The sequence below is a fragment of the Mus musculus genome, chromosome 2 (genome assembly GCF_000001635.26).
Source record: "Mus musculus strain C57BL/6J chromosome 2, GRCm38.p6 C57BL/6J".
Taxonomy (NCBI): domain Eukaryota; kingdom Metazoa; phylum Chordata; class Mammalia; order Rodentia; family Muridae; genus Mus; species Mus musculus.
Genome location: NC_000068.7, coordinates 93,695,631 through 93,721,813, shown reverse-complemented (window position 1 = coordinate 93,721,813; position 26,183 = coordinate 93,695,631). Strand labels below are relative to the sequence as shown.

Sequence of the window (26,183 nt, the reverse complement as noted above, 5' to 3'; positions counted from 1 at the left end):
TCTGGTCTCTGTTTTGATAGATTATGTAAATGTACAGTAGCTTCTAGAATATGGGATAATGCATCCCTTTTATTCTTGATATGGGTCATTTCTTTTCTTTTCTCTTCGACATCTCTCTTCTCTTCCCACAGGGTCTTGAGCTGTAGCCTTAGTTGTCCTCAGGCTCATGATCCTGCAGCCTCTGCCTCCTGACTGCTGGATTGCAGGTATGCTCGGGTCAGCTTAGATCTGCTGTCGCGGTTCAGAGATTTCGCTTGGTTTTTTTGGGCTTTCTTACGTTTTCTTTTGCTCTAATCACCACTCTGCATTAGTAAATTTGAAACACTGGGGTTTTTTTTCCCATTTTTTTTTTTTTTTACTTTATAGCATAGATCATTGCTTTTAATATTGATATTATGTGTGTATGTGTATATATACATATATATGTGTGTATATATGTATGTATTTCCTCTGAAATTTCTCTTTGATCACTATGTCAGGTGTATTCTGAAGTTTTTTTTCATGGTGTATATCTGTGTGTGAGTGAGTGTGTGTGTGTGTGTGTGTGTGTGTGTGTGTGTGTGTGTGTGTGTAAAGAGTAACATCTGGAACAACCATGTGACACACAGATCAGCAACACATTAACTAGATGTTGAGGGAAGGGTGCCCAGGTTATGTTATTAGAGACAACAGACTAAGGTCACCCAGGGCCTGCTTTGTTCACATTTCTGACAGTGCTCAGGTGTTGCATGCAGGCCTAGGCCCCAGAGTTGTACTGTTTTCCCAAGTGACTGGGCACGCTAAGGCAATTTACACCAAAGAGCAGGAAGACTTGATTGACATAGACCACTGTGAAGGAACCTTCACACCATGCTTATGGGTTGTAGGGCAGAGACTCCAGGCCAGCTCATAGAACACACACTTCCCAAAGACACAAGAAAGATTCACAGGAGGTGAGTGATGGACGCAGCCTCCCTGGATTATTAGCTTGGAAACTCAGTGTGAACTCTGCAGTTTGTTTCCATGAGGAAGTTTGTAGAGCCCTGTGGTGCTCAGCCTGGCCTTTACTGAAACTTAGCAGGACTAGGTAATACAAAATACAGACGAGGCTGCTCACACCAGGTATCACCAAGCCTGGCCTCATAGCTGATCAGGTGACAGGCTCAGATCTCTGTATGTCATATGTTATCTTTTCTAGTTGTGCTCAGAAGAAACATACTGAGAATGTGAAGGGACCTTAGAGACCACCCTGTTCCTCCATGCTTTGCTGCCAACGGCCTGGAGAGCTACAGAGAGGTCAGGTTTACGCCTTTAAGACAGACTACATCACACTGTGGTATAGAGGACTAAGGTCTGGAGCATGAGGCTGGGCCAGTTCTCCTTGCAGCCCTGTGACCTGAGTGCACAGACATTTGGATCCAGTGCTAGAGGTAATCATTTCCTTGGAAGACGCATGGGCTGTTTGCCTGTCTCAGTGGGTCACTCTCCCTCTTGGAAGGCAAAGGACCCTGGGAAACTTTCCCATCCCTCTCCAGCCCTGCAGCCAGGAGCTAGGAATGATCATCTCTGGCCCTGCGTGTTTCTGACTTGTTTGACAAGCTCTAGTGAGCTACCAGATGGGAGATTCTTTTCAGCCTGGGATAATTTATTTATCTGTTTATGTATTTCACTGGGAAAGTATCAATTCAGTTCTTGATACTCATTTGCGAGTGACTCCTCAGGGAACAGTAGCAGTGTATAATGTTACTTGGATGTTTGATATTTTTCCCCCATGCCCCGTCTGCTTTTATTTCAGACACTAAAAAGCATGGAGACAAAAAGCAACGTATTCCCCCCACCCCAACCGTCTCTAAGAGACAGTTTAAAACATGTGGTTGAAAATGAGCCGTGGAGACTTGGCTGAGTGTACAGACCTGTGGATTTATTTTTCCTTTCATACTTTGATCCACATTTCCAACCATAAAAAATTATTAGTGGCACTTAAGTGTCAGACATTTCTCACCTGAGAGGTGAAATGCTCTTGGCTGATGATGTTGGCTGTAAATATAGAGTTAGGGCTTCATGCGGGAGCAGGAAGGAACAGAGCGGCTATGTGCTGTCAGGCACGGCTGCCGATGCTCAGCGTCCATAGGTGGCAGAGGCTGCTCAACCCTCTCGATGCTAATAAATTGTGAGAACTTATTTGCATTAGTTTTTTCATAGCTGCCCAAGGTAACGGTAACTATATATTTTCAAAAGGTCATGGAAGACAGCAAACCGTCATGGCTTGTCCCGTCCTTTTCTCATAGCTCCTTCCCCACTCGTCTTCCTGATGTAGGAGTCATCTAGAGGAAGGCTCCAAAGTGAGAGTGAGTGTGGGCCTTGGGGTGGGCTAAGCAGCTTTGTTAACAGTGGACATTAGGTAGCTAGGCAGTTAGAGGGTCAGCAGAGGGAGGGAGGGATGGACAGACTCTGAGGCTAATTGAAGCATCTCCTGGGAGGTGTGTGTTAAAAGAAGTTGATCCCGGGATAAATTTGTGGTGACAGAGACTGGAGACAGGAAAACAAGTGAGACCCAGGTGGTGAAAGTCTGGAGGCTGAGTGTTGGAATGATCGGAGAGCCCAGGAGAGCAGGCCCACTGGCCCAGAGCGTGGGTTTAATGAATGATGGGGGAGTTGACTAATTGAATTCATCAGAGGTGCTATGACAATGACATTTATATTTAAACAAAATTAGTAAACTACATCCAGCTCTATGTGCACCCAGAGACAAAAGGACAGAGGATACAATCTGCAGTTCTGAGTAGTTGGTTTCTCTCCTCTCACTATAATGGCTACAGAAGGAAACAGCCCGCTGAAAATTAGATTCCATTGTCAGGACCTTCAAAAGTGAAGCAAAAATGCAAAAGATAAATTTGATCTCCCTATACTGGCGCTCATCTACCCAGAGCTTTGAGCTGTCCAAGAAGGTCTGGGAGCAAAGGAGTGCCAAGTGAGTCTTGTGTGGTCTGCTGCCTCCTGATTTGGAAGTAACTGCTTACCTTCCTAGGAATCCCAAACTTAGTCTGGAGTCATGTCCAGCCAAGCTTGTTGGAGATCCAGGAGACACTATAAAAAGACTTTTCTTTATGGTATATCCTACTGGGGGCTGTGGGCAGGCTCAGCCTTTGAGTTACCCAGGGTAAAATTCAGCTTTTATATAGCCCAGACAAACGGAGGGATCCATGAAGGAATTGAAGTAGAGGTCATTTCTTGTCAGCTGAAAGTGACAGTCACCATCAGAAAACGGAGTGGCTGTGGTGACCCACGGATACCCTGTCCCATGCTCATAGCAGTGAGTTAAACAAGTTAGACAGAACAATGAAGCTGCTAGCAGTCTGTGGAAGTCATGAGGCTGCTAACACTCCTTATGGAGGAGTGGGGAGTCACAAGATGCTCCCCTGAGATTGAGGTCGCTACTCCCAGTCCTAGCTGCCATGACCTTAGGTAGGTACTAGAGGAGTATGCAGGAGGTGGGAGGTTGACTGGGTGGGTGGGGCTTTTCAGCACCACAGCTGTTAGTTGTCTGTGCTCTAGTAAGTAACCCCATCACCTCCCCAAGACGGCCTGGACAGAGGTTTCTTTGGTCTGTCAGCCAAATAGTTGAGCTAGAACACTCAGGTAAGTAGACTTTTTTTTTTCCTGTCTCCCCAAGGAACTCACACAAGGCATGCACCACAGTGGTTGAATAGTCTGGGTACTGGAGACATCACAGCTTTGGTCAGGATCAGCATCTCAGGTTTCCAGGCCTTGGCTCTTGGCTACCTCAGATTCCGGAGCTTTTTTGGGTCTGGCCAGTGGTGCCTGGCTGGATTGAGAACTGTCTCCAGTTATCACCTTGTTGGTGGTAGACCATTGAAACAGCCCACGTGGCTCCTTTTCCTGAGTTTGGACATGGCATCAACACCCGTATTGTAAAGGACATCTGTCTGCCTGTTTGAATATGTCTGTCACCTCTGATTGTTACTTTTCTTAGAGTTGCTCTCACCATACTCTTGTCTTCAGCAGACAGAATGGCCCAATGGTACCCATGAGGGACCTCACTTCCCCAGGCAGACATGGGATGACAGTGGTCAGACGCAGGATCAGACCTGTTCACCCTGTCCAGCTTGCATTGATTTACACCTGCATGAGACAGGAGGGAAAGTCACTCACTCGCTTGTGCTGCCAGGGTCTGTGGGCACTGCTGAAAGAACATCCAGAGACAAACCAGAAGCCGAGGAGGTGCTGAGAGACACTGTGGTGTGGCCTGACCTCGCCAAGCCCTTCTGAATCACCCAGGCCCCACTGGAGAAAAAGTCAAACAAAAATATAAAATATTAAGGGAAGGAAATGGAAAATATATGCTGAACAGTGAAAAAGCACCCAGGTGGGAGTTATAGTGAAGTGGCACTGTCTTCCCACTGATCAGATGAAAGCAAGTTCAGAATGTGTTTACATAAATACATAAATGAAGCATCATTGGAGGGCTCTCCCTGTCCCAGGGAGGAAGGCCCATGCTTGTACTGCAGGTCTCCCTGTCCAAGGTGTCTCCTCCCCACACACTCACAAGGAAGGCAGGTTAGTGAATGCTGGATGGGGCTGGGGCTAGGCAGCCCCGGGCCTCAACAGCTCATGCTCACAGTGTAGAAAGGCCAGTTTTAGGTATTGCCTGTGAGATGCTTGAACAAATATCCCTACCACCACCACCACCCCAGTGAGAGGGAGCTAGTTGCAGTGATACACAACTCTGAGCAGATTCTGTGTCTGAGGGCTATTGTCTTAAATCTGCCTGTTGTCTCATTGAGATTGATCGCAGGGAACTCTGGCACTTCTGGAATTCAGAGTTTCAGACTCTGGCTGTGGTTTCCAGGTGGGAGGGACTTCTCTTCCAGGACTGCTTGTCTGCCTTGATAGAGATGCTAAGCCCAGATGCTAGGGCAGGATGTGGAGTAGAGACAGGGGAGCTTTGTAAAAGCCACAACACTAGGCCCTGAGCTGCCCAGCTCCCTGTGAGGGCAGTGTCTGGAGCTCCCAGGAAAACTACATGGGGCTTCCCAAACATGACCATGGCTTTTGTTGTCAGAGCACACAACTCTAGCCTGACAAGTTCTGAATCTAAGACAGACTTGTGATCCCAGATACCGTATGAAAGGAAGGCGAAAATGCTGAAAGGCTCAGGGTGACCTCTACCCTTGAAGATGCCCGAACTGTGGGATGAGTCTCTAGAAAGCAAGATGATCGCCACCCTGATGTGCACAGCTTACTTCTCAGATGATATTTATTTCTTGCTGCCTGGAAGTTGGTGCCTAGGGTTCTCATTAATCATGGCTGCTGTGGATTTGCTACTGTCTGCTGGCTGGTTTAGATCAAAACTTGGCAGCCTTTAAAAGTAATCCTTCTTGGTTCCCCAGTAGCCTTTGGGTTGGGCTGAAGATATGAGGGTTTGGGCGGAGGTCATAATCACACGTTGAGTTGACACTCAACTCTTGGAAGGGAAAGAAGAGGCCACTTCTCACAACTAGAGCCACCGACCATGTGTGCAACAGAGATGCCGGGCTTGACGATAAGCAAACCTCGGTGGTCATGTGGTCCTTTCAGCAGGGATTGTGGCGCCTCTTTCAGAGGCTCTCTGCCTAGACTCTTGGCTCATAGTGGTTGTACAGTAAATACTTGCAGACTGACTGGAATTAAGGTTTGGACATTCAATTGACACCCTGTGAGTCGAGTTATAAAGAACTATTAGAGTAACATGTTCCCATAGCCCCTGTGCAGTGGAGTGCTGTCTTCTACCTACCAGCCAGTAAACTAATGGCAAAAAGGAATTTTATGCTGTTCTTGCCTGTGAGCAATGGGGTCTGTCCTAACTTTGTAATTAAACTGCCCTCCTGTAGAAGGAAACCTTTGAAGCTTCTTCATTTCTCTGCTTCTCTGTCCCCAATCCACAAGTCCCCTTTCTACCCTGGTAACTCCCTCAGCCCTTTCCCTGAATCCTCACTTCCTAGTGGACACACCACCTGCTTTCCTCTGAAAGTGAAGCCTCGTGTCAACAAGACACCCACCTTATTCTCTACCCACTCCCTCAAGTATGGGACGCTCCAAGATGCGCCTGGGGCAGGCTGGCTTTGGACAGAAGGTACCAGTGCAGTTCCAGGAAGAGGCAGTGCAGTTCCAGGAAGAGGCAGTGCAGTTCCAGGAAGAGGCAGTGCAGTTCCAGGAAGAGGCAGTGCAGCTCCAGGAAGAGGCAGAGCCTTCAGAGACAGTTCTGGAAAGTTGAGGCTTCCACAAACAGAGGTTTGACTTAAACTTTACACCCTCTACAAAATTAACCAAAAGCAAATCACATACTTAGATGTACAAAACTAGGTTTGGGGTGGGGTGGGGTGGGGGTTCAGTTTGAGAAGAGTTCTGAGCTTGACAAGAAAAGGTTAATTCATAAAAGGACAAATTGGTAAATTGGGCCTTTTCAAAATAAAAATATTTTGCTCCTTAAAAGACACTGTAAAGAAGATGAAAAGACAAACTACAGACCAGAGAAAATGTTTGTAAGCCACATGTCCAACAAAGAAGTAAACACGGCAGACGTACAAAGACTCTTCAGAAGTCAGCATTAAGTCCCAGCCATCCAGCCAGAAAGAGGAGGGCACGGACAGACTTCCCACCAAGAAGGATTCACAGGCAGCAGCCAGTGAAAGGCCAAACACTTAGCCCACAGCAGGACAACGCACAGGAAATGTGGTGGCACTCACAACACACCCTCCAATAGGTCTAACATCACAAAGCAGCAGCAACAGAGCGTGGGGGATGGCTCAGTGGGTGAAGTGCTGGCTGTGAAGGTGTGAAGACCTGAGATCCATCCCAGCACCTGTATAAAAGCCGAGTACACACTTAGAATCCCAGAGCTGGAGCAGCAGAGGCGGGAAGCTCCCTGGAGCTCTCTGGCACAGCAGTTCGCAAGTATGGTTTCTTCTTCTGAATGCAAAAAAGGCTCTCATCAGCTTTGCTCCTGACATCATCCCTGATGCAGAGTGATGAGAGCCACCCCAGAGCTGCTGGAGGCAGCGGAGCTCACTCACTCCTGCACAGAGCTCAGGCCTCCCTGGTCTACAGTCACTGAGACCGAGCCTCACCAAAGCCAGTTCAGAATTCCGAAGCCTCAGAGACAGTCCACTGAGTAAAAGCAGCCTGCCTGTCCTTGCTTTGCAGGGCTTAGGAAACATCCGTGTGCCTGCTCATCATGGTTTTAACTTCATTGAATTGTCTCCTTAGACCAGGCCAAGAAATAGTGTAACTGTACTCAAGGCTCCAGAAATTTAAAAAAAAATTGGGGGTTGGGGGCGGGGATGGGGTAGTGGTCTTAAGGGCATAGTACTAGCTTGAGTACACCCCTATCCTGACCTCCTCCCAGCCCCTCACTTGTACCCTCTCTCCTCCTCACGAAGAGGAGTAGTCAGGTTGAGTCGTTCATTCAGCTGCTCTGGTCTTGTGCTTCCTCCTCTGCCCTGGAGTCTGAGGTTTCGGGAGGCACTCAGATGTGCTGTGGGAACCACTGGCTTGCACACAGCTGACGGGGCGCCTTTTCTTCATGCCATGAGCATGTGGCTGCTGATTCCAAGTGGAAGCCACACTCACAATAAAGCTTCTGCTTTAGAAAGATCAGTGCTGATGGGAGCAGAAGTCCAGTCATGCCCCACCCCACCCCACCACCCTGCTCACTGCCCCCAGCCTTGCTCTGCTGTCTGTCTGAACGATCAGTGGGCTCTATAGCTCTCACAGTACCCGTCACGACCCGCAGGCTGAAGAGTGCTGGCACTGTGAGTGATGCTAGCTTCAATCTGGCTACAGTGTTTCACAGGTGAGGGACTGAGCTCAGGGGGATGGCCTACTTCTTAGAACTCTGGGAAACCATAGGACTTGAAGCACAGGCTGCTTTAGCACTTCGGACCCACGTAGGCCAAACCATGTAGCCGTGGAAGGCACTTCCTCCGCAGGCTAAGTTTTTCATCTGTGGAAGGAACATCTCTGGGCAGACTGGGACAGATGAGAGTGCTGCTGAAATTCTGGAGGTCCCCTTGCTTCTAGTTTTCCTGCTTGGTTGATTTAAAACAGAACTCTACTATGGCTTGAAAGGGTCCCACAGGCAGACTGAGGTGATGTCACAGTTGATTGTGAAGTACACTGTGTTTGTGTAAGTATATATCAATGCTAGTCAGCATTAGCAAGCTCAAGGTGACAGTGTCTGGGCTTCCCTACTCTAGTCAGCATTCAGTTGCACCCTTGTTATGAACCAAGGCTCTCAGCTTTCCAAAGTCATCTCTTGACAAATTGACATCTGCAGGTGTAGTGCAGAGCCTGAGTAAGAGAGAAACCCTTTTGCCCACTTTGCATTTCACCTCAGGAAGTAGCAAGTGTAAAAGGTGGGTTTGGGGCCTCCTGGTGGGGAGGAACACTAGTCAAACTCACCATGCCTCTGTGAGAAACCAAGTTAGATTCCCAGCACCCACATAAAAAGCAAGGTGGGACCACACACACATCCATAATCCTAGCACTGTGGAGGGACAGAAACAGGGATGTTGGGGCTTACTACCAGCCTAGCTCCAGGTTCAGTAAGGAAACCTGTCTCAGGAATATGCCCAGTATCCTGACTTCCATGTGTGCATTCAGAAATGGACGGACAGACAGACAGACAGACAGACAGACACACACACACACACACACACACACACACACACAGAATGAATCCTGTAACTGTCTTCTTAATGGAAGCCAGCCAGCTGCTGCCTCCACATCTGGGCAGCATACAAGACAGAGCCTGAAGGGAAGAGACCACTCATTAAAGATCTTTGCATGTTGCTGACTGTTTTCAGCTCTGTCTTGGCTCACCCAAGCATGGGACCACAGGGTTTGAGCTAGTTCATAGAGTTCTGTGCCACTGTGATCCTTAGCATTTGGCACAACTCAGAAGTTGTAGGCAAGGAAAAACATGAAAGCATTGCCCAGTGGGGCACCCTTGGAACCATGCTCATACACATGCCCACGTGCCTGTTACCTCTGCCACTTCAGCTAGGGTTACAGGCATGTACCATCTGTGGCTTCCCTTACCTCTTCTCCCTGCACTTTGGTCTCAGTCATCCTGGAACTTGTGTCATCTCTATAGTCCAGTGGCAGTGTGGAACTGCACCTTTAGGAGTGGGGAGACCGTGACAGTCACTTTGGAGAGTGCCTAGTTTGCTGTTAGTGTCAGGATTGCACCTCCAGATGGATGCCATGTGTAGCTGCGTCTTTCCTCTCCTTTCTCTGATTCCTGAGGTTGACTGTGCACCCCAGGCTGGATCAGAAGGTAGCACACATCCTCTCCTCAGAATCATTTATGGGCTGGCCTAATGTAAATGGCATTTAACAAAGTTCACTGGTGGAAGTCAGTCTGTTCAGAAATGTACAGCCTGGAACAGATGGGTTTCACACTGATGGGTTCATTCCTAGAAACCAGTCTGTGAAGAGCAGGGAGCCCTAAAAGGACACGAGTGCTCACCTAATCCAGATGGCAAACAGGAACCAGCTATGGTGCCTGGTCCAGTGAGGCAGCAGTCTGAGCAGCCATGTGCCCCTGTGCAGTGTCTGTGGATGCAAGGGTCTGGCTAGGCCGCCTGTTGAGACCTAAACAAAGGTAGACCTGCTTCGACTTACCCTGTGAGAAGCCATGGAAGCCCTCGTGGCTTTCTGGTTTGGGGAGTTGTTTGTTTTGTTTCAAAGAAAGTAGAAAACAGAGCAGGTAATTGCATGTGAGTCCTGAGAACAGAAAAATCTCTCTGAGTAGGTGAGAGGTGTTGGGGGATTTAGAACATGGAAGGAACAGCTATGCGAATACTGTGAATCTGTAATCTGTCTTCAGATAGAAATCCAGATTATTACAGGTTTCAGTCCTCGGGGCTATGCTGGTAAGTATCCTCCTATTTAGAAGGCCTGTAGCCGGACTAGAGTGGGAACTAGGACAAGGGAGGTGGGTCTCAGAGACAAAGGCACAAGCTCTGATCCTAGAGGAGAGAGGAGTGGGATTGGAGCAGGGTGCTCAGCGAGGAGGGTGTGGAGTGGGCACTGTCGCTCTGGCTGGGAAACTGCTTTACTGTGTAGAGTCAGCCTGCATCTACACTGGCCAGTTAGTGAAGCCTTCCATCTGCTCCCTTCCCTCTGTTGATCCCATAGTCAGCTGTGAGGTATAGATGAAGTGACAAAGATGGCATCTTGATTGAATCCAGCTGCCTGGGGTAAATCAAGGACAGAGGGGCCTAGAAAGGACAGAGCTCAGGAAAGGAACCCAAGACTCAGGACACCTCTGGTCCGTTTCAGCTCCCATACTGAAATCTTAACAGGGTTTGACCCAAAACTCTAAGCAGATAATGGTAACAATAATAATAAAAAGGAGATGATAATGCTGATGGATGGTGGTTGCAGGTGGAGGGTGGGGTGGGGGGCTTGGAAAGAAGGAGGGGACTTACCTTCCTTTACTATACAGAAGTGTTAATTCCAAGTCAACAAGAAAGGCAGCTGCCACCCCCAGCCATACGGGCAGAGTTAGACATATCCCTGCATCTCGCCGTTCCAGCTGCTTAGCTGTGTATGCTGGGGCCCTTCAGATGCACTAGTGTCCACTGAGGCAGAATAGCCAGCAAGGTGCTATGACTTAGATATGCTGAGGAAAAGCGGTCTGTCCTTTCTGCCCACAGACAGAAGTTATGGCTTACACAACTGTTCCCACCCTGCCTCTATAAAACCATAACAGCCTCATAGTATTTCATCTGCTGAAATACACACAGGAGAGAGCACACAGTGGCAGCTCACACAGCCTGGGAACCGCCTGCCATGGACTCTTTGTCTGCAGCTATCGTGTTGTCTGTAGCCCATTAGCTCTGTTGGTGACACATGGTGTTAATCAGGGCAAGGCTGTGCATACCCTGCTAGGTACACCAATGTCACACACAGGTAAGCTCTCTCTGACTCTCAGGCCATGCCCACCAATGCAGGATAGATATTGTATAAAATCTAGAGATGAAAAAAACTGGAAAAGCAGTTTGCAACATGTGACTTGGTATAGGAGGCACTCTTGGGACCCTCAAGTTTGTCACTGACACTAACCAGTGGTGTGTGCCATGCAAGCATCTTTCTATGGTTGTGTGCACTGTCGTGGCTGTGATGAAGATGAAGGCTCCCCTCCCTTCTCAGCCCCTTGGTGCCCTCAGCAGTGAGCGTGGAGTGCTGTGGTGAGCATGGTGCTGTGCGTTAGGCTTGGGTACCACAGTGAGTGTGAGTCTGTCTTATTACAGAAGAAACTCTCCTAGAGATACATAAATGATAGCTAGTGATAGCACAAGTGAAAGGTTGATAAAGAGAAGCAGGGGGCTGCAAGTATGTAACAGAGGGGTGCTGGCTGCAGGCGACATTTGTCTGATTTCAGAAGCTCAGAGATCCTGCTGAGGGAACCCATGTTTAAGCAGAGGCGCCTTTTGAAGCCAGGAAAATGAGCCAGAAGACACAGCACATGCAGAGGGCTTGGGGTCTAGTCCTGATTACAGACCGCAAAGGAGAGCGTGGTTAAAGATGGCGTGGGAGTGATCTTTAGCAAGCAGAGCACTCCGTATTAATTCTTGTTTGTTTTAGAGGTCAGATTTCCTTAAAGATTTCTAGGAGATGTTAGGGGTTGAGGTGTTTCTCTTCATAAAGGATGTGTTCAAGTTCTGACCCTCACTACCTCAGAGTGTGACTTTTTTTGACAGTGGGCTTTTCAGAGACAACCAAGTTAAAATGAGGCCACCAAGCCTGCCTGTTGAGTAGAGTCCATGCGTCACAGGAACTCTAGACCAACTGGAGTGAGGAGACTTGTCCCGGTTAAGTGGGGGCTGGGCTGATGCTGGGTATGTTGACCAAGACTAAGGAACTGACAGCCAAGCACCAGATCCAGGGAGGGGCAGGGAAGAGTCTGCCAACAGGTGGCAGCGGGACACAGTCCTGGCAAACCCTGACTCAGACTTCTAGTTGCCTGAACTTGAGTAGTTTCTGATCCAAGCCCCCAGTGTGTGGTTCTCTTATGGGAACCCCAGGTAGCTCCAAAGGAGGGAAGCAGCTGCCAGCACCCTGCTGTGTCCTAGATGTGTACCTACATGTCCTCCTTAGATTCAGTGTTGTTGCGTGGTGGGGAACCTGCTTGTCACTCTGGAATATAATCATATATTGCTTCTATAGATAAACATATAATAGAAATATCCATGAAACATTAGGACAGGGCCTACAGGCTGAACTATGCAAAGCACTTGGAGGACTTTGGTCCTCTTAGAGATGCTGGGCAAGTTACGGTTTGGAAGGAGGACAGGAGGTGCAGCACGGGGGGTGAAGAGGTGACTGTCATTGGATCTGGTTGGAGAGCCAGGCAGTGGCAGAGGTGGCCTGAAGTATAGCCAGCAGGACTTTGTAATGGATCCAGAAAGGAGAATAAAGGCTGCCTGAGCGCATGCGCTTGAGGAGCAAGTGGGCTACTGTGGTAGAGAAACTTGAGGGAATCCTTCCGGGCTAGGAATCGAGTTCTGTTCCAGCCATTGTTAGTGTTGTTAACTTTCCTATAAACAGCACCTTAGATCCGCTGTACCAGTGACAACTGACTACCCAAGCCCAGCTGGGTGGACTAATGGTTTTACTGGGCTTACTTACAGGGGCATGAGTGACCCCAAAAACTGCATTGCAGAAAGTCCCAACCCAGCATGCTTGACCACTCTAAAAAGCAGTATTAAGGTCAAGTCCCCTTCAGCCAACCTTCCACCTCCCATATGCAGCAGCGCCTCCTGACCAGGCCACATGTAGCCTGGAAAGGTGTGCATACAGCTGGAAGGGGTGTGCAGGAGATAGGGAATGGCTGAGGTCTCAGGGAAGAGCTGTTGGCCTTCCCAGTCCCTCCCTCTGTGAAGGAACTTCAGCTTGAAAGGCCTGATCTGGTAAGGGTCTGGTGCAGGCAACCACAGCTCTTCGGATCACAAGGCAGTGCCTCAGAGTACAGCACCGCACAGTGTGTTAGGAGAGAGGCCTTTATTTACCCAGTTGGGAGAGCCCAAAAGATGTTGGACATCTCAGCGGCTAGGATGAGGTGAGATTCCCTAAAGAGTATGTCTGAGGAAATAAGCGGGGCCTCTGAGGGTGCGGTCCTTTAGCTGTCTGCTGGAGGTTAAGCCAGCTGAGGGGACAGCAGCTGAGGGGACAGAGAAGCATCATGGTGGGGTGGGCAGCAAAATTATCACTGCTTATTGAGCCTTTTATTATATGTGGGGTGGGAATTGGGGGAGCGGTGTATGCTTAGGTTTTTTTTTTTTAAGCCTTGTATTACATTTTAATGTATTCATTGTGGGTGTGGTGTGGGCATGCCATGGTGCGCATGTGGAGGTCAGAACAACCTGCCAGAGTCACCTCTCTCCTTCTACCTTGTGAGTCTTCACGATGAACGCAGGTCACCAGGCTTGGCAGAAGGCACCTTTAGTCACTGAGCCCTCTCATTTGGTCCCATGTGCACTTGTTAGTGTGGCTGTGTGCTCACAGTGTGCAGGTATAATGTCCACGGTCAACATTGGTGTCTTCCCTTGATCCATTTCCACCTCAATTTTTTGGGAAAAGTTTTCTCACTGAGCCTGAAACTCATTGATTTAACTTGCCTGGCTGGCCAAACGGCTGCAGAGGTCTGCCTGTCACTGCCTCCTCTGCTGTGGTTAGAGGGGACACTGTGTGCCTGTTTTTTCCCCTACATAGGTTTTAGGGATCTCAAGAACCCTAAACTCGAGATCCTGGTGTGTTCATGGCAGGTACCTGAGCACTGAACCACGTCAGCTCCCTCCCTGCTTCTAAAGGTCAAACTAAATTACAGGAAACACATGGAAGAAAGTACAGACGTGCCTCCTGGATGTCTAGTGCACTGTGTTCTGTCCACCCAAAGCATCAACTCCGAGGACCCTTCCCAGATAGAAAAGTTAGTTATTCCCAGAATGCTCCAGGGCATGGGGTCGGTCATGAAGTGCTGATTCTCAGAACACACAAGGAGCTGCCTCCCCCCCCCCCCAGACCCCGCTCAGAGTTCACATTCTGAGTGTGATTCATTCATGTGGGAAGATTCATGTTATTTACCAAACAGCTAAGTTTAATTTTCTAAACTTGGTATGTTATGCAGAGGAGAGCAAGGCAGCCAGTTCCATGTCTAGCTGGCACAGGCAATACTCCGCAAGCCCTTCTTCCACACGACTTGAAATGGCCAAGCATGCAAGTGACATTCTAGAAGAAATCAAAATCCTTCTGTGTTTGGACATTAGCAGCTGCCAGCAGAGTCTTCAGAAGCCTGTCCTGACCCCAGGGGTCTGCCGAGGCCAGTCTGGGAGCCTCAGCAACTGTGGCTGTCCGGGCTGGGGATGGTTCATTGGTGTGCTTCTTTTCTAGGTCTGGCGGGAATTTCCCGACCGCCTGGTGGGCTACCCAGGCCGCCTGCATCTCTGGGACCACGAGATGAACAAGTGGAAGTATGAGTCTGAATGGACCAATGAGGTGTCCATGGTGCTCACGGGCGCAGCCTTCTATCACAAGGTGAGGGTGTGGGCGCAAGGGACAAGCATGAGACACCTGCTTGATTCACTTGTCTAACTTCTGGGGCCTTCACTGGGTCTAGAAAAGCCATGTTGTATGGTACTGCTTGTAACTATGGAAGCAGCAAAAATCCCTATCAACAAAGTAAGGAAAAGCCACTGTCTTATGTCACTTGGAGCATGGTTGTGAGATGCTTTTCTGGCCTTCTGTTTCCTCTGCACACATACCCATATATGGTTATATACGTTCTCTTCTGCCCACGTCTCATCATTACAAGTGTTTCCTCATACCAATTCATCTTCCTTGAAAAACAATTACTTCATAGTATAATTGGTAATAAGCCACTGTGTTAATGTTCCTTGAATTTTATGTGTGTGTGTGTGTGTGTGTGTGTGTGTGTGTGTGTGTGTGTGTGTACCCACTAGGCATTTAATTTTTATCATTTCAGAGAATGCTAATATCTAATGCTTAAGTAGCAGTTTATATCCTTTTTATAACTATTGTGCTTATGGCCATTGTGATAGGTTCCTAAAGGCAAAATTGCAACAGAGAGAGCAATTCCCTGGGTGCTTTTAGATTCCTATATTCCCAGTGCCAACAAGACTTGAAACTGGCAGCCTTGCCTTCCTTTACATAACAGTACATTTAGAAAGTTAAACTTAGCTGTGTTGATGAATAGAATGAATCTTGCTGTCTTAGTGAGGGTTTTACTGCTGTGAACAGACACTGCGACCAAAGCAATTCTTATAAGGACAACATTTAATTGGGACTGACTTACAGGTTCAGAGGTTCAGTCCATTATCTTCAAGTCGAGAACATTGCAGCATCCAGGTAGGCATGGTGCAGGCAGAGCTGAGAGTTCTATATCTTCATCTGAAGGCTGTTAGCAGGATACTGGCTCCCAGACAGCTAGGACAGGGTATTAAAGCCCACACCCATAAGACCACACCACAACAAGGCCATACCTCCCAACAGTGCCATTCCCTAGGCCAAGCATATATAAACTATCACACTTACTATATTAATTCTGACCAGTTTCTGATAAGGTGACAGTTGCCATGTGTGTTCTGAGACTCAGCACCTCATGGTTTTGATGTATTTTAAGATTTTTCTCTTTGAGGTCAAGGCCAGCCTGGTCTACAGAACTAATTCCAGGACATCCAGGGCTACACAGAAAAACCCTGTCACAAAAAACAAAAACAACAAATAAACAAGAATGTGTACTTCTATTATTGTTAGTTATGCAGGTACGAGGGAGGAGGCTATATGCACATGAGTGCAGAGCCCAGGCATATCGGATCCCCTGAGCTGGAGTCACAGTCGCAATTGTGAGCCACACAATGTGGTTGCTGGGAGCTGAACCCGAGTCCTCTGCAAGAGCAGCACCTGCTCGTAATCTCACCCTTGACTGTTTCTTAGGGTAAGGTTAGGTGGGAGCTACGCTTTTGATCTTAGCGTATTTAGCCTGGCTCTGGCATTCTTCCTGGAAGCGTAGACTTTAATTAAAAAGAATAGCTGGTGCTGGGCAGTGGTGGCGCACGCCTTTAATCCCAGCACTCGGGAGGCAGAGGCAGGTGGATTTCTGAGTTCAAGGCCAGACTGGTCTACAAAGTGAGTTCCAGGACAGTCAGGGCTACACAGAGAAACCCTGTCTCGAAAAAAAAAAAAAAAAACACAAACAAACAAACAAAGAATAGCTGGTGTTGTCAGCAGTAGGAGAGCTAATGTGCAGAGCTCTGTAGAACCCAGCGCAGCTCCTTCCTGCTCTGTTGTGGGGTCAGCTCATCACTGCTGCTCTCACTTTTCTCAAATTCTAGGTCAAGAAATAGGTTTTGGTCTTAATAAAACAAACCCAGTAGACTATCGTTTATAACTTTGGGAGTTTATCTTAGTAGTGTAAGTACTTATCCATGTGTCTGTTCACACATTTATTTTTGGAGGCAGAATCTTGCTAGGTCCCCAGGCTGGCTTTGAACTCAGTCTTCCTGGCTCAGCCTCCCAGGTGCTGGGACTGGAGGAGCACCACTCCACACTCCCAATTACTTTTGATCCATTAATTTCTAGTTTACTCATGGAACTTATGATAATTTCACGTTTGCCTCACTCTTGTTCTGTGGCTAAATGCACAAGCCTGCCTTCTCAGCTCAGAATGTGGCCCACAGAAAGGCCTGTTGGGGCGTACTTAACACCATTATATGTTTGGCTCACACTTTATATTAATAGGAAGGCAATGGAGGTATTTATTTTATAACACACCTACGTTCTATTACATTTAATATTCATAAATAAAACGGTCTGCCTTGTATTTATTTGCATGTTTTCACTTTAAAGGGGAACTCAGCACAAGTGTGCAGTCCATCTGCTCCTGTCACTTACCCAAGAGTCTCATTAAAGTCAGTCTTAGTGTGTGTGTCCGTGTCTGTGTGTCTGTGTGGATACACAACACACATGTACCTTAGTGCACAGTAGGCTTACCTGTGAGCCATCATACCAGCCCATTTTAAAGGCTCTGGGCCCCTTAATTTTTTTTGCTCTCCTCACCAGACAACTCTTGTGTTTAATCTTGTCCCTGTACCACTGAGTTGCCTATTGTGTATTTCACATTTTTGTCTCATGTAACAGTATTTTAATTACCTGTACACCTACAAAATGCCTGGAGACATCAAGAACTGGGTGGATACTCACATGAACTGTGAAGATATTGCCATGAATTTTCTGGTGGCCAATGTCACAGGGAAAGCTGTCATCAAGGTAAGAGCCCATGCCACCTTTGCTTGGCTCTTTGGGACCCAGCGCTGTTCCTGGCCCTGAGATAGGTGCTGACCTCTGTGCACAGAGAGTCGAATGGTTGTGCAATTGCCATGATCCTTGGTTTTAAAGATCCAGCAGTCAAAATGTTGAAGTACCTTTGCCATAGCATATGGAAAGCTGAAAATACAAAGTCTTTTATTCTTGAAACTCTGTGTTTGCTAAAATCATAGCCCAAGTTTCAGGTCAGTAGTAGACGTCCACTTATATGGACAGAGCCGTTTTTATCTCCTGGATTAGAAACCCATGTGAAATTGACTTTCTCAGCCTGGAAGAGTCACCATCTTTGAAGCTTAGGCTGGTAGCATGGGTGACATCTTACTCCCCCATCATGTCCCTGAGTGACTCAGAGGTCGAGGGACTGCAAGAAAAATGGAAGGTTATAAATTGTGAGGGCTGCTCTTCAGGGACCCCAGACTTCAATTTCTTTTTTCAGCATGCGCTTAGCTGTGGCTCCTTCCTGTGGATGTGAGTGTGTGGATGAAATACGGCTCCTGGCCTCGCCCTGGTCCGCGTGCTCATCCTCCAGTCCTTCTCTGCTACCTATCTTCAGAGCAGCCTCTCCCGGGTTTGCTAGAATGATCACTGAGAGTCTCAGATTTGGGGATGGGGTTAAGAGCAGTCAGGGCAGAGGAGTCTCAGGGTGAGGGCTGGGTAGTTCTCCCCACCCCCACCAGGGGAACTGGGAATGAACCGGCATCTCCAGGATGGGTGCTGCCCCAGCCCTGAGCCTTAGCAAGAGAAGGCGAAAGGCTGCCTGTTGGAACTAAGGTTCGGCTGCAAGTTGTGAGAGGCTGTATTTCATCGCCCTCATGACTGCAAGAACAAATGGTGTTTATACAAGGACCTTGGCAGTGAGAAAACAGTCATTAAACAGGAATTAAGGAGCTTGTCATCACGACTTCTTCCCAGTTACAGAAGGCGAAAGCCCTCCAAGCGCCATTATTGGGCCCTTGGGAGTTCTGTCCTTGGCTAAGGCAGCCCAGATTGAATGGAGGAATGCTGAGGTGCACATGTACATGTGTGTGTACACACGCAGAGTGCACAAGCTACTCCTGCTCACAGCACAGAAGCCTACACAGCGGCATCACAGCGTAGCTGTCTAGTCCTGGGCACTGACAGCAAGGTGTGCTTCATTTTCCTCATCAGGTAACCCCAAGGAAGAAGTTCAAGTGTCCTGAGTGCACGGCCATCGACGGGCTCTCCCTAGACCAGACTCACATGGTAGAGAGGTGAGTCTGCCTCTGAAGAGAAGCCAACTCCAGCCTCCATCCCAGCTTCCTGCCTGAGCCTATTTATGGGACTATGTTGGAGATGGAAGGACAGCTGCTGGAAGCCAGCACCTCCTTTTGCACTGTGGGAATTGAGTTAGTTCAAACCCAGGTCACCCAGCGAATTAATTTGGGATGCTACTCACTCAATTTGTAATGGCTGAAAGAGTCTGAAACAATATAGCTGGCCTTAAGCTCTAGAAGCTGATCCTTCGTGTAGATGAAGTAGTTAACTGTCTGTATCACTTGAACGGAGTGAGCTTTCTCCAGTGAAACACAGGCTTGCTGCTTCTCTGGGTAATAGCTCCGTGCTACAGTAATGCTTGATCAGAAAAAATTATACCCAACCCAGCAGAGACCAACTGCTTCCACTGACCCCACTATGTCACCTGCCAAGGGCAGGATTGAAAGCCAAGCCCTGAAGGTTGGAACAGCAGGATGAATCTGAACCATCCTGTCAGTTCTTCTGCAATCACACTTGAATGTGGCATGTCACCCTGGGCTAAGAATCCTAAGAACCATGTCATGCATGTCTTTCTTCATGATGCTCTACTAGATCCTCGCAGTCCCCAGCTCCTAGGTCTACTCTTTATACTCCATACCCTCTCTACTCGGGGCCAAAAGCTCTCTCGTCTATCAGCATGGTTTCTGGGGACCCACGTGCACTCCAAGAATGCTGCAGTAGCCTTTCAGAGGAGGCCTCCAGCTTAGGCTCTCACCGATCAGCATGTGCGTTTGCTGACAGAGTTCACTTCTGAAGTCCATAGCCACAGGAAAATCCTCCAGACCCTTTCCACTCGGTATTCGCTTCTGTGATGTTTTATTTCTTCTAACTCTAAATCGCTTCCTTAACTCCCTCGTAGAGATATCTTACTCAAAAGCCATGACTCTTAGCAACAGTTGATGTGAAATCATATGAGTGTCCCCTGGAATACTCTAAATGTTGTAAGGATGACAGAGTTAATTATCTACCATAGCTCATTGGGAAGAGGCCCCAGTTGTAATTCTACCAGAGTAGGCGAAATGGTTATTAAAGCCTATCTTCCTCCCTGTGTTGGGGAGAATTCATAACATTAAGCCAAGTGGTTGTCAGTGGAATTAACATGAAGGTTACAGTACAGGGAAGGGACAAAAGTTGACCTGGTGACAGCCTTGGGGTTCATGCTGGGGTTAGCAACTCTTCTCTAGCATGAGAGCATAGCAGATTTAAAGATGTGTTAAGGGCGGGGGGCAGAGCACTTAGGATGTCACAGAGCAGGGAGCCATGGAGGCTGACATAAAGGAGAACTGGAAGCAGGCCTGGTATCGAGTCAGTGGTAGTCTCTCTGTAGACCTCAGTGATTCCTGTTTACCAACAGTGGCTTACACACAGCAGCCATGTATATGTTTATGTGTATATAGAACCTAGTCTGCATTTGTGCTGCATCCCCCAAGGGAAGTGCAGGTTATAGTAAGGGAGGCAAGGCAGGCTTGTTATTGCCAGGTGGGTTCTTCAGAGCAACTTTGTCAAAAATGACAAATGTGAAGGGAGGCTTCAGAAACCACCAGGGGGCTAGAGAGATGGCTCAGCAGTGAAGAGCACTTGCTGCTCTTCCCAAAGACCCTCGTTCAGTTCCCATACCCAACTCCAGCTCAGGGAATCTAGTAACCTCTGTGGGACCTTCAGGCATATGGCACACACACACACACACACACACACACACACACACACACACACACACACACGACCTCGATCCTCTGAGGAGTACAATCAAGTCAGAGGGAGAGGAACTGTGATAGGCCAGGTCAGCAAGGTCAAGGTTGGTTTGGCCAAAGAGATTCACCCTGAACCAGGCTGCAAAGACTCCGAACTTCCAGTTAAAGGACTTCAGTTTTCCCTTCAGACTCAGAGAAGCCACCAAGGATTTAAATAGGAGACTAACTTATTCAGGGAATTGCTCTGAGATTAATTTAAAGCAGCCTTTAGAATGGAAAGATTATAGAAGAGATGGGTAGATGACCAATTTGAATCACAAATGAAAGTGCCCACAACTTTTCCCAAAGAAGACAAGCCAGAGTTTTGTTGCCACCTTTGTAGGTGTGGGAAGGCTGTGGGAAAAGTTGTGACAGAAGTAACTTGGGTTTTGGAGTCAAGAAAAATGACAGGACCTTTCAATGCAAATAATATAGGAAGAAGGGTGAAGAGTTGGTGAACAGGGCAATGGATGCAGCAGGAGCTTTAACCGTGGGAGACATCAGTAGGATGGGCGACTATGAGGGCCTGCCCTCTGTGCAGGGCAGCAGAAATGAAGATGTATGGAAGTTACCTGCCTGGACACAGCAGTCAACATAAGAAAAGCCAAAGGAAGCGTGGGGCAGTTCTACATTTGCGAGATAGTAAATGAAAGCAGAAGCATCCTGGGGAAGAGGGAAGACAGACAGGGTAGAGCCCAAAACAAGAAGGCTGCAAGGGAAACACACACAGGGATGGGGTCTGTGAACTTGATTGTTTACTGGAGACCTAAAAGTTAACAGCAGAGAGTAACTAAACCAGCAGGTCACAGAGTGTGAGTTGCTGGTGACCAAGGGCAGCTGGGGATTAAAAACCACGCTTGAGAGTTTTGGTGAGGAGCGATTTCACATGCATTGGCAACTGTGAGCAAAGCTCCGTAGGTAGAGGTCGGGCACCAGCTTACGAAGTCAGGCACTTAGGCTGGAAGGAGGAGGATGGTTCGCGCCATCTGGAGAGCCCAGGAGCTGGTTCACAGTAGAACCCTCCCCTTGGTCGCCTTGTCATCGGCTTCCGCTGCACAACACACTTTCATAAGCCAGGGCCCCAGAAACTGCTTCACCATCCTTTGACTTTGGGTTGGGGCCAGGGGTTCAGTCTGCTTCTTTAGTCCTAGGCTGGGAGAACTATTAACTAAGTAGGAAAGTAGCTTTTACTCCCTTGAGTCCATTTCCAGGGGCTTCTCGATCCCAAAGAACCAGAAGTTTTAGCTGTTCTCTTTGTCCAGAGTCATTGCCAAGGGTGCCATGGCAGACTGTTGTTGTAAAGCAATGTTTTGTGTCCAGTCTTTCCCAGTTATGAGTCTGACCAAAGGAAGTTGGCTTGTCTTACTGAACTTCAGCTTTTCCATTATATATCAAATTATAGTATCCATTTAAAAGCTTATAAACAGATATGGCCATCTTTGTACCAGGCACTGTGTTGCATGCTAGGCACTAAAAGTGCATGCTTGAAAACCTGTGATCCAGGTTGGGCCCAGTGGTATTTATTTACACTCATTATCCTGACAGTGTCCAAAAGGCTCTGTGTGTATGATAGGAAAATAAGATCCATAATTCTCTCTTCCTCAGGTACTTCCAGCAGGTAGACACAGACCCTAGCAGTTTAGAGTGCAGCCCTTGATTAGAAAAACAGAGTGGGAGAGTTCTCATGGGGTGGCTGGACATTTGACAGTGTGACTCTTGTGAGCCAATCAGTCCTCAGCCAGTCACACTCTCAGCCTACCTCAGCCTGCTTGTTCCCCAGCCAGATGCCCTATGGGAGAAGAAAGTAGACAGCCAAGGACCTTTACTGTCAAGAATGGCCCAGTGTCACTTGCCCAGCACAGACTAAGTCGAGACACTTGCCAGAGAACAGGACCAGTCTGGGCAGCTACTGCAGCCAGGCTGTCCTGAGCCCCAGTGAGCTCTCCAGTGGCTGGAGACAGCGTGATCTGGTTACAGAGGACATGTCATCAATTCTCCTCAAAGGGCTCTGAGTCTCTCCCACCCAGCAAGAGCTGCAGTCCTTCTATGCAGACACCAGAGACCCTGCACTGGCCTCCAGGGAACTAGAGGTGATGAGCTACTGCTATGTTCAAACAGCCATGGAGAGACTCAGGCTAGCCTGTGCTGCTTTGGCCTTGTGATTAAAAAGCAGGAAGTTCTTGGGCATGGTCCTATCAGCTTATCCCCTAGTCTTCCATCCTCATTAAACTCCTTTTATTCTCAAGGACTGCATTGCTGCATACAATGAAATATGACCATATCTATCACCTCTTTCCCTCCAAGTCCCTACCCATTCCCCTCATACGACATGGGTGTGAGACTGTCCAATGGACACAGGAAACCTACCAGTGGTTATATCCTCAATAAAGAGTGAATCTCCCTCCCCAGCAATTGTCCATTGTCAGTGCCTCCCAGTGAAGGACGGGCCTGGAGTTCCCATACCGCATCAGTCCTGGGATCTGGGCTGGTTTCTTCTTGTTCATGACCTGTGTGATGAACCCTAGCTACTGTGCATTCATATTTGCAATAACACACCATGTCAAGGAGACAAGACCCCACTGCATGTCTGTCCATCCCCTGCCTCTTACATTCTTTCTGCTTCCCTGAGCCTTGCCAGAGGCAGGGTTTGATGTCGGATGTCCTGCTTAGTTCTGAGCACTCAGCACTGTGGCCACTTAGGAATTTCTCTGTTGACTTCTGCCCACTGCATAAAGAATCTTCTCTGGCCAGTGCCAAGAGCGGCCCAGGTCTATAAGCATAAACATAAACGTTTAGAAGGTAGTGTGATGACATGACCATTTATGAAAATAGTAACACATCTACTCTGGGGCCCATGGCCATGTTCTACCTAGACATAGGCCTTTGACCAGGACTGTGTCAGGTATGAAATTCCATCCTGTGAAGCAGGCCTCAAATCCAGTCAGAGAGCTACAGGTTAGTTTACTCTGTAACAGCCATGGCACTGTTGCATCAGTGGACAAGTCTTATGTTGGAGCCCGCATAGCATTCCCAACACTGTGAAAACCAGGGAGCAGGGCAACAGTGCCCAATCCATTTGACATTAATTTTTCTGTCCTCTATCCAACGTAAATAGTGTCTTCAGCGATAAGGTCTTATCTTACCATGTGGTTTTAAGGTGGGTTATCAAGGGCAGTAGCTCGTGTTGTTAGGAAGACCTTACTGACTTTAAGTTATAGGAAGACATCCCATGCCTCGTATGGCAGTTTTCACTGAATGGCCCATATATCTTCTGTGAGTAATATTGTCCATCCATGGATGGTAATTCCATAGAATACACTTGGAGAAATACTGGGGGTTAAAGGGTTAAAGCAGCGAGAGAAGGGGGCAGTGGGGCAGTCAGCCAAAATCAAGGATATATGGAAAGCCTTATGGAAGCCCACTAGTTAGTAAGATTATTTTAGAGAGAGGGAAAAAAAGGTCACCCCTCCACCAGTCTCCCCGAGGTGTCCCCATGCTGAGTCCGAGACCCAGCTGCCCCAGAGTGGTGGAGAGCAGAGCAGCCAGTGTCAGCCTGAGTTTGAATCCCACTTCCACAACTTGCTAGCCCGTCATTCTCGAGGAACTTACTTAATGTCTCTGAGTCGTATTTTGCTTACCTATAATATGAGACTAATATAAACTCAGGCCTTGAGCAAGAGAGTCAAAAATGGGAGAGGAGAGCTTTAAGAAATCAGTAAGATGTAAGGTGAATTATCTGCCATGGAGCAGAGGTTCTGGAGTTGTAGCCTTTCACCCCTCCTATTGGGCCACACAGTTAGGCTAGTAAGTAAATTTGGGTCTTCTCACTCAGTCTTTGGTATTAAGAGCTAGAACCCCTAGGTTTGGCTCTGCCCCATTTAATGTTATTTTATTTTATTTCATTTTATGTTTAGCTTTTGCACATTAACTTCTTAGTGTCTCAGCCTTCCCACTAGAGATTGGGACAGAGGAGGCACCTAGGCTATCGTGAGCACTCGTTCTAAGAGGAGCCTGTAACGACCATTACCTCTTTGTGATGTTGGTAATCTGTTGACACTGATGTCTATTAGGTCCATAGTTCTGTGGCACAGGCTTTTCAGAAGTGTAAGAAGGCAGGGAGAGCCGATGACACCTAACAAAGGCCACCACCTTCCCAAGCCCAGAGCTCTTCTCTGTCTCCATCTTTTGGAAGCAGCTCATGGCACCTCTGGAGAGAGGTGGCGGTGAGTGTCCTGGAGCAGCCCCTGCCCTGTGACCACTCTCATCAGCCTTGCTTGCCTTTGTTGTAGCTATCAGGGCCAGCTGCCTAAGCCGGCACCGCTCCTCTGAAATCCATCCTTCTGGGTCCCAGCTTCAAATGAGCTTTTCCCCTCTGGCCTGGGGCTGACCCATCCAGGTCACCCTGCTGACACACTCAGTTGGCCTGACTGACCCTCTCCTCTGAGGAGAGGCTCAGCTTTGAGGGCCGGGGGCAGGGAGAAGAGGAGGAAGACCTGCTCTGCTGTGCCCAGCTCTTGTCACCAAGTTGCTCTTGCTCCTGGTTCTAGTGTGGCAGTGATGAAAATCACACCAGTTACGCAGGAAACCCTCTGTGAGCTGGGGCTGTCAGAAAGGCATGCTTATGGCTGGGTATTTGCAGGCCATCTGTGAGTGCTGGGGAGCTAAGTGCTCACTGCTTGAAATTCAGAGTCACCAGTCCCTTTGTTCCTTTGCCTTGCATGGACAGGACCCTTTCTCCTAAGTCATCAGCTTTAGCCAGCAGCGTCGGTCTCCTTTCTATCATCCTCCTTCCCTATGGCTGGCAGAGATAGGGTTAAGGGTTGTTGGAGCTAATCCACCTAGGTTTGAGGCCTGCTAGGGCTGGAAAAATGACTGGAATTTGAGGGGGAAGGGCAGAAGTCCTGACCTGCAGACAGCAGCCAGCAGACAGACAGCAGCCCCTATTCACTTTCTCCCTCAGACTGGGTCAGGAGCCTTGGGTCACCTTGCTTGCCATCCCAGCCCTTTGCAGAGCCAAGCGAGGGGCTGGGCGCCCTTTCAGCACCTTCAGTTTCTTGTGGATAGTGGCTGCTTTGGGCTCTGCTGCCTTGCAGTCGCTAACCACTTCCGTTCTGCTCATCCCCCCCCCCCCCTCTCGTTCACCTCACAGATCTGAGTGCATCAACAAGTTTGCTTCCGTCTTCGGAACGATGCCCCTCAAGGTGGTGGAGCACCGAGCGGACCCTGTCCTCTACAAAGATGACTTCCCCGAGAAACTGAAGAGCTTCCCCAACATTGGCAGCTTATGAAGCTTGCTGCACCTCCCGGGGCTCCGGGGTGGGGCCAGGGAGGCCAGCCTGGGTCCGACTTCCCAAACACACTGGAGCTCGTTGAGCTGGCTGCGCAGCCTGCTTTGTCCTCCCATCTCCGTGGACTCTGTGAAAATGCCAAAGGAAGGAAGCCTCAGGGACAGGCTGCAACTTGGAGCCCAGCGCATCACTCTCGGCTTGCTGGTGCAGTTCACCATCTCACTGGCCCTACAACTGCCTTAGAGGAGTCAGCTGTCCAGTTTTAGATCCCAGGAGTCACAGCAGAGCCTTGCAGTCATTTCACATGCGCAGACTCTGGAGAGAGCAAACCTGCCATGGGCTACAGATCCCAATACCTCTGAGGGTCAGAACTGTGCTTGGGACCTGAGTCATGAGCCCAGATCCACAGCAGAGCACAGGCTGCCAAGATGTCTACTGAAAGTCCCTGATCAACTCTTTGTTTTGGCTTTTTGATATGATTAAAATTATTTTTTACTGTTTT

At 48.4% G+C, this 26,183-nt stretch overlaps 1 protein-coding gene and 1 long non-coding RNA gene across 7 annotated transcripts in view; both read left to right on the top strand.

The window, feature by feature from the left end:
- The window catches only part of Ext2 (exostosin glycosyltransferase 2), a 126,938-nt gene extending 100,755 nt beyond the window's left edge, over nt 1-26,183 (top strand). For 2 of the 6 annotated variants that reach the window (NM_010163.3, NM_001355075.1), the window contains 4 exons: nt 14,437-14,580; nt 17,203-17,331; nt 18,538-18,620; nt 25,543-26,183. In NM_010163.3, coding sequence (NP_034293.2) covers nt 14,437-14,580; nt 17,203-17,331; nt 18,538-18,620; nt 25,543-25,681 — 495 coding nt within the window. In that variant the 3' untranslated portion in view covers nt 25,682-26,183. Of the gene's footprint in view, nt 1-4,002; nt 5,869-14,436; nt 14,581-17,202; nt 17,332-18,537; nt 18,621-25,542 lie in introns of those variants that run through there. The other 4 variants (XM_006498731.4, XM_006498730.4, XM_006498733.4 and 1 more) reach the window with 3 other exon arrangements.
- Gm39883 lies at nt 373-2,859 on the top strand. The gene is made up of 2 exons (XR_866564.2): nt 373-1,409; nt 2,218-2,859. It is a non-coding gene; the product is annotated as a predicted gene, 39883 (long non-coding RNA).